General features: G+C 48.3%; 1 protein-coding gene across 1 annotated transcript in view; it reads left to right on the top strand.

Annotated features, from left to right (window-relative positions):
* Positions 1-8,515, top strand: part of DOP1B (DOP1 leucine zipper like protein B) — a 120,339-nt gene that overhangs the window by 32,490 nt on the left and 79,334 nt on the right. Inside the window, exons 3-4 of the mRNA XM_025380961.1 lie at positions 2,322-2,503; positions 2,904-3,074. Of these exons, the coding sequence (XP_025236746.1) occupies positions 2,322-2,503; positions 2,904-3,074 (353 nt within the window). The remainder of the gene's footprint in view (positions 1-2,321; positions 2,504-2,903; positions 3,075-8,515) is intronic.

Genomic DNA, 8,515 nt, shown 5'->3' with positions numbered 1-8,515 from the left:
TAAAAAAAAAAAAAAAAAAAAAAAGAAAATGATATTTCACTATAATATTAATTTTATTTTTCTTATCACAAAGGGAAGGCATCTTCACATTTTTCTAAGTCCTGTTGGCTCATTGCCTTTGCTCTTCCTGCATTTCTCTCTCTCTCTCTCTCTTTCCTTTTTTTTTTTTTTTTTGAGATGGAGTCTCACCCTGTCACCCAGGCTGGAGTGCAATGGTGCAATCTTGGCTCACTGCAACCTCCACCTCCTGGGTTCAAGTGATTCTCCTGCCTCAGCCTCCCGAGTAGCTGGGATTATAGGCGCCCACCACCACGCCCGGCTAATTTTTTATAGCTTTAGTAGAGACGGGGTTTCATCATGTTGGCCAGACTGGTCTTGAACTCCTGACCTTGTGATCCACCCACCTCTGCCTCCCAAAGTGCCGGGATTATAAATGTGAACCACCGCACCTGGCCATATCTGATTTTTTTTTTTAAAGATGTCATTTTGTTGAATTTGAGAATTCACTTAGACCACAGGCCTCTGATGAAAAATATTCTTGTTTTCCTTGTCTTCCTTTTATGTCCTACATAACCTGAGTGTGTTTTAGAGGTGGGATCGCAGTCTTTGCATACAGGAGGAAAGTTGTCATGGTCCTGCGGTCATGAGGCTGAGGGCCCACGATTCTGATGTGGATGGAATGCAGCTGGCATTGCACACGTCTTAGACGCTCTTCCTGACTGCCCGCTTTGTTCTAGGCACTGTGCAAGGTGCTGGAGACAGCAGAGAAGAGTAAGATAGTCCCTGCCCTCGCACTGCAGAGGGGAGGCCTGTTCTGCCTCCCTGAGATGGGGGCACTGAGCTAAATCACACGTGAGGAAGAGTTAGCAAGGTGGCCGGAAGGGCATTTAGGTGAGGGGCAGTGAAAGGCAGGCTGGAGCCACAGATTGCAGGCAGAACAGGCAGGAGCCGTGCTTGGGAGGCCTTTGAATGACCTTTTAAGAAGCGTGAACTTGGCCGGACACAGTAGCTCATGTCTGTAATCCCAGCACTTTGGGAGGCCAAGGCGGGTGGATCCCTTGAGGTCAGGAGTTCAAGACCAGTCTGACCAACATGGTGAAACCCCATCTCTACTAAAAATACAAGAAGTAGCTGGATGTGGTGGTGTGTGCCTGTAATCCCAGCTACTCAGGAGGCTAAAGAAGGAGAATCGCTTGAACCCAGGAGGTACAGGAGGTGGAGGCTGCAGTGAGCCAAGATCATGCCATTGCACTCCAGCCTGGGTGAGAGAAGAGAGCAAGACTCCGTCTCAAAAAAAAGAAGCGTGAACTTTACTCTTAGGCTTTCAGTAAATGTTTGTGTGAGCAAATGAACTACTTATGCGGATCGTTCCCCCATAACATCAGACACTCTGTTGTAAGATTAAGCCGGCCAGGTGCAATAGATCACACCTGTAATTTTAGCACTTTGGGAGGCCGAGGCGGGTGGATCATGAGGTCAGGAGATTGACACCATCCTGGCTAACATGGTGAAACCCTGTCTCTACTAAAAATACAAAAAATCAGTCAGGTGTGGTGGCACTCTCCTGTAGTCCCAGCTACTTGGGAGGCTGAGGCAGGAGAGTTGCTTGAACCTGGGAGGCAGAGGTTGCCGTGAGCTGAGATTGCGCCACTGCATTCCAGCCTGAGTGACAGAGCAAGACTGTGTCTCAAAAAAAAAAAGATTAGGCCATGAGGGGCCTCCCACGCACAAAGCTCTGCCCATGGTTACTCGATGCCATAAAGGACGGCATAGATCAGTTCACACTCTCGACTTTGTCTCTTGGGTAGAGCGAGCACCCTGGGATGCTTTCCTGCAGACATGTCATGTGTCCTGCTTATGGAAGCCTAGCTCGGGACAACCATTGCTCCAGGCCGGTGGGGTGGTGCTGTTTTCCTCCTGGGAACACGGGTCCCTCCCAGCACCATCTCCAACTGGTAGAAATGTCAGGAGTCACAGCCTGGAAGGGTCTCCTTTAATCCCAATCCATATCTTCTGGGTGAACCCCTACTCATGGCTTCCTGAGACAGAGAAGCACATGGCCCTCACCCATCATGGGCTCCGAGGTGTGACCGAGAAGCTGGCCACGTACTAAGAAAGTCGTTGTGCCTGCCTCATCTCCAGCGCTGCCAGAGCTGCCGTGGACTCTCACCATGCAGTCCCTCTACCCGCTTGTTGCGTGCATCTCTTTCTTGACAGCCACACCAGGGCACGGCTGCAGTCTCTCTGGCTTCAGCAGATTCACGCTCCATTGTAAATATCACTGCCTTCTTCCTCATGTGTTTTTTTTTCTCGTTTGACAGGCTCTTCAGAGTAACCTGAGGTACTCCTTGTTGCCAAGACGGCTCCTCATCAGTAAAAGATTAGCTCAGTGTTTGCATCCTGCCCTGCCCAGTGGTGTGCACTTAAAAGCCCTAGAAACCTATGAGATTATCTTTAAAATTGTGGGGACCAAATGGCTGGCCAAGGACTTGTTTCTGTACAGGTACGATTGCTTCTCTGCTGTGTTCCTTTTTATTACCCAAGTAACCAGTATTTCAGCTCACAAGATGAGAAAATGACAAACAGGCAATATAAGCGTGGGGCTGTGTGTGCAGCAATTAATCATAAAGCCATCATCGGGAGACGTCACTGGGCGCCTTCTAGAGTCTATCCGTCCTGACTTTTCTGTAAGGGAACTTTAGGATCTGAACGTGCGGACAGCTTCATTGCCGGCTCATTACATAACAGTGTTTTGTGACCATCTCATGTCACACACACATCAAAACCAGCAGTTTAAATGGCCAGCTGTTTGCTTGTGAAAACTCCCCCGGGCTGGCTTGTCACGTGGGACTTCTGACTGGGTATCTTATTTCTGCCCCGTTCCCTCTCGTTCTTTCTCGAAGCTGCGGGTTATTTCCTCTCCTGGCACATGCGGCGGTGTCGGTGAGGCCGGTGCTGCTCACCCTGTACGAGAAGTACTTCCTCCCACTGCAGAAGCTGCTCCTGCCCAGTCTGCAGGCGTTCATCGTCGGCCTGCTGCCCGGCCTCGAAGAAGGCTCTGAGATCTCCGACAGGTGCGTGGGCGTCCTGTCCAGGCTGTGTTTACTCCACTGCTTTATAAGACACAGGGAAGGGGCCGGGTGCGGTGGCTCACGCCTGTAATCCCAGCACTTTGGGAGGCCGAGGTAGGCGGATCACATGGTCAGGAGATCGAGACCATCCTGGCTAACACGGTGAAACCCCGTCTCTACTAAAAAATACAAAAAATTAGCCGGGCATGGTGGCGGGCGCCTGTAGTCCCAGCTACTCGGGAGGCTGAGGCAGGAGAATGGCATAAACCCGGGAGGCAGAGCTTGCAGTGAGCCCATATCACACCACTGTGCTCCAGCCTGGGCAACAGAGACTCAGTCTCAAAAAAAGAAAATAAAGACACGGGGAAGAAAGTACAGAGACATGGCAAGCAGCAGTAGGTGTGGAGGTCGGGTTGCTCTTTCACATTTCCTTAGTGGTTGTGATTTCAAAATGCCACGTTCCTCCCAGGAATCTCTCTGTGTCTCTTTACCAAAGGGGAAGTCCCGAGCCTGGAGCGATGAGATCCTTTATGCGGAGAGAAATGTAGCTCATTAATAAGGGAGACCATAGTGTAGGGTTCCCATGGTGTCCTGTCCCGCTACGGAGTTACCCGCGGAGTCATCATGTGTGGAGGGGAAGACATACCCTCTGAGGGCCCCTAGTGTGGCGGAAATGAATGGACCCTTTCCTGGGCACTTGGAGCCTGCTTTACACACATGATCACGTTGCGTGATGAATTCCTCTGCTCCAGGAGTTACCTCCATTTACAGGTGAGGGTCAGAGGGTGAGAAGGTTTCCCACTCGCACAGTCAGCGAGCCCCAGAGCTGGGATTCTATTCCACTGTGTCTATTGGATTCTTTGTTTTTTTGAGACAGAGTCTTGTTCTATCATGTTCTATCGCCCAGGCTGGAGTGCAGTGGTGCGATCTTGGCTCACTACAACCTCCGCCTCCTGGGTTCAAGCGATTCTTCCACCTCAGCCTCCCAAGTAGTCAGGATTACAGGCATGTGCCACCACGCCCAGCTAATATTTGTATTTTTAGTAGAGATGGGGTTTCCCTGTGGTGGCCAGGCTGGTCTCAAACTCCTGACCGCAAGCCATCCGCCCACCTCAGCTTTCCAAAGTACCTGGATTACAGGCGTGAGCCACCGCACCCATCCCGTATCAGATTCTAAAGTCCTTCTTCTTTCCATTAAACTAGGCTGCTTCTAAATTAAAAAGCAAAGCCAGGGCAGGGCTTGAAAAGGCAATTTAGTGTGATATGAAGCAGAATATCTTGACAGATTTCAGTAGCACCTTGAAGAAATGTGTAACACTCATATGCACAAAAGTTCATGTTTTTTGTTTTTTTTTGTTTTTGTTTTTGTTTTTTTCCAGTCACTGCTTAGGAATGGGAGAAAGTGTGTATCTGTTCAGACTATTGAGTATGGCTGGGCACGGTGGCTCACACCTATAATCCCAGTACTTTGGGAGGCCAAAGCAGGTGGGTCACTTGAGGTCAGGAGTTCAAGACCAGCCTGGCCAACATGGTGAAACCCTGTATCTACTAAAAATGCAAAAAAATTAACTGGACATGGTGGCATGCACCTGTAATCCGAGCTCTTTGGGAGGCTGAGGCAGGGGAATAGCTTGAGCCCGGGAGGCGAAGGTTGTAGTCAGCCGAGATTGTACCAGTGCACTACAGCCTGGGTGACAGAGTAAGACTATGTCTCAAAAAAAAAAAAAAAAAAAAAAAAGCTATTGAGTACACACAGTGACCTTTGTTTCTGGAGAATTATAAAGTAAGAACTCACTTCCAGCTTATTAACTCTTCTGAGAGATGCCACAGTGATTCACCTCTGTTAATGGGACCTGTTTTAAGAGCCCATGTTCAGTCACTGGTGATTTTTGTGCTTGTAAAAGCTTCCATGTGATTATACAATGCACTGCTCACATTTCCCTGTGCTGGAGGCCCTAGTCAGGTCACCCTTCCCTGTGGTGTTGGCTGTGACTGAGGGGTGCAGGAGGCTGGAATGGAACCCAGGAATCAATCCAGGTCCCTTTGCGCAGCTCCCCCAGCCTCAAGTAAACCAAGTAATCAGAATGGTTTGAAGGGTTAGTTAGGAAGTGGCCAAGGGTGCATTTCATGAGCTGTATATCAGGACATGACAGATGTAACCAAAACATTGCCCTTTAACCATTTCAAGCTCTCACATAGACCAGGTGTTGTCTTTCCATTTCCCAGAGGAGAATCCACCTTTACAGTTTCTACCTTAGGAGGCACAATCTGTCTCGTTGTAGTTTTAAGTCCAGCACCAGGCCCTGTGGCTGGTACACAGTGAGACTCGGTAAGTGTGTGTTGAGTTAATGAGCCATCCAGGTCACACAGGAGGCAGCTGGAGGACATTACTAGACTCCATGCCAATGGACTCCTAATCCCAGGCCCTTTCTAGAAGTTCTGCTATGTTTGTGTTCTGATGACAGATATGTGAGTATATATCCTACATGATTTTTCCATCATTGGACAGATGAACACATTAGTTCCCTAAAGCTTACTGTGATCTTTTAAATCTGTGTGAATCACACTAGAAGTGGAAATAGTTGGAGTGTTTTTGTTTGTTTTCTTAGTTGATAAATGAAGGTTCATTTGAATAGTTGCTAAAGTTGCTTAACATTGATTTTTTTCCCAAATATTGTGGTTTCTTGACATTGAACCAAGAGCCAAGTAAAGCTTCATGAATCACTGAATTGATTTAGCTGTGACAGAAAACCAAATGCAGTGTGGCACCCAGCAGTGATTAGTTATCAGCTCTCCAAGGTGGATGCCGGTGAAAGGCTATACAATAACCTCTGAGCCAGTGTGTTGCAGCCACAGTAATTGAAGTGACTGTGCAAGACTTTTTGGTTGCTGTGTCCTTTTTAGTCTGAGACAGTTTGGTAACTGTTCCCAAAAGTTCTTGGGTAGCCAGGTGTGGTGACAGGCACCTGTAATCCCAGCTACTTGGAAGACTGAGGCAGAAGAATCATTTGAACCTAGGAGGTGGAGGTTGCAGTGAGCCGAGATCGCACCACTGCACTCCAGCCTGGGCAATGGAGCAAGACTCCATCTCAAAAAGAAAAGAAAAAAAGTGCTTGGGAATTGAGTGAAACACCCCAACAAATGTGCAGAGAGCAAAAAGGGAGGGTGCAGTGGGGGGTCATGATGAGCACGTGGGTAGAAATTGCAAAATGGTGAGTTAGGTTGAGCTGGCGAAGGCTAGGGTGACTCACAGGTTTCATGTAGGTGGAGGCTGTTCCTGGTGTGTGCTTTTTAGTGAACTATAAGAAATGAAACTTTTGGCCCCTGTTAGGACCTATTATCCACCCTGGCTTTCTAACCCTTTGGGGTCTGCAGATAACCTATTACTGGTCAGAAATCCTTTTTTTTTTTTTTTTTTTTTAAGTGCCCATGAAATAGCTACATAGCTATTGTTTGCTGTACTAAGAAAACAAGATTAGAACAGGGAAAACACTAAACCCTTCTTTTAAGGAGATGAGGAAAGCTGAATGTTTTAAATGGTTTGTAAGAAGGCAACAGCTAGCTCACCAGATATTTCCATTTAAACCAGTAATTCTCAATCTAGTAGTACTTTTGCCTCTCAGGACACATTTGACAATATCTGGAGACATTTTTGGTTGTCACAACGGGGGGTGGGGAAGGTGCTACTGATATTTAGTGGGTAGAGTCCAGGGGCCTGCTGAACATTTTACGGTGCACACGGGTGCCCCACAGCAAAGACCCGGCCCTAGATGTCAGTGGGGTGGAAGTTCAGAAACCCTGACTTAAAGAGTTGAAAAATATTTATTGACATTTCTTTTCTTCTTTTTTTCTTTTGGAGCTCATTAATAAGGGAGGCCATAGTGCAGGGTTCCCATGATGTCCTGTCCCATTACAGTTACCCACAGTGTCACCATGTGTGGAGGGGAAGACGTACCCTCTTAGGGCCCCTATTGTGGAGGAAACAAATGGACCCTTTAGTGGGGACTTGCAGTGTGCGTGATGCACAAGATCACATTGAATTCCAGGGTCTTGCTCTGTATCTAGGCTGGAGTACAGTGGCAGGATTATAGCTCACTCTAGTCTCAGCCTCCAGGGCTCTAACGATCCTCTGGCCTCAGCCTTCCAAAGCACTGAGATTACAGGCATGAGCTACCCCACTTGGCTGACATATCTTTTTTTTTTTTTTTGAGACAGAGTCTCACTCTGTTGCCCAGGCTGGAGTGCGGTGGCACAATCTTGGCTCACTGCAACCTCCACCTCTCGGAAACAAGCGATTCTCCTCCCTCAGCCTCCCGAGTAGCTGGGACTACAGGCACATACCATGACGCCCGGCTAATTTTCATATTTTTAGTAGAGATGGGGTTTTACCATGTTGGCCAGGCTGGTCTTGAACTCCCGGCCTCAAGTGATCCGCCTACCTCAGCCTCCCAAAATGTTGGGATTACCGGCGTGAGCCACTGCACCCAGCACCAACATTTCTTTTGGTTGGTTTCAGGCACTGTGATGATGATCTGTGCTGGTTCGAGACTGTTTTTTACCCCCTCTTTAGCCCTGTTTCTGACCTGCAGTTTATGGTACAGGGCGCTGTTGTCACTGCCCTGCCTCTTCAGTTTCAGATGATTGTATCAAAACGGTGCTGTCTTGTGACAGCTTGGCTTTCCATGGTTGTCCTTTCGGCAAGCAGCTGCAGAACCAAAGTTGTGGAGTGCTTGGGGTTAGCAGTGCCTGGCCCATGCCACTCATCTGCTCTCAGTTGCGAAGAGTGGAGCATGCCGGTGCCATTTGAAGGAGCCATGTTTGCAGGAGGCATGAAAGAGCATAAGCCAGGATGAGTTAGGAAGGATGAAAATACTTGGGGTTTGGAAGTTTTTTGTTTTTTTTTTTTTAAATGTTTGTTGGTTTTTTGTTTGTTTTTGTTTTGTTTTTTGAGATAGAGTCTCGTTCTGTCGCCCAGGCTGGAGTGTAGCAGTACAATCTTGGCACCCTGCCGCCTCCACCTCCTGAGTTCAAGCCATTCTCCTGCCTCAGCCTCACGAGAAGCTGGGATTATAGGTGCGAACCACCATGCCCAGCTAATTTTTGTATTTTTAGTAGAGACAGGGTTTTACCATGTTGACCAGGCTGGTCTTGAACTCCTGAGCTCAAATGATCCACCCGCCTTGGCCTCCCAAAGTGCTGGGATTATAGGCATGAGCCACCGCGCCTGGCCTGTTTGTTGGTTTTGAGTTAAAAGTTTAGGGTTCCCAGTGGGGCGTGGTAGCTCATGCCTGTAATCCCAGCACTTTGGGAGGCCGAGGCAGGTGGGTTACCTGAGGTCAGGTATTCAAGACCAGCCTGGCCAACATGGTGAAACCCCATCTCTACCAAAAAAATACAAAAATTAGGCACGGTGGCAGCTGCCTGTAATCCCAGCTACTCAGGAG

This window comes from Theropithecus gelada, chromosome 3 (genome assembly GCF_003255815.1).
Source record: "Theropithecus gelada isolate Dixy chromosome 3, Tgel_1.0, whole genome shotgun sequence".
NCBI classification, from domain to species: domain Eukaryota; kingdom Metazoa; phylum Chordata; class Mammalia; order Primates; family Cercopithecidae; genus Theropithecus; species Theropithecus gelada.
The sequence above is the reverse complement of the archived record's forward strand: the minus strand, read 5'-3'. Positions and strand labels throughout refer to the sequence as shown.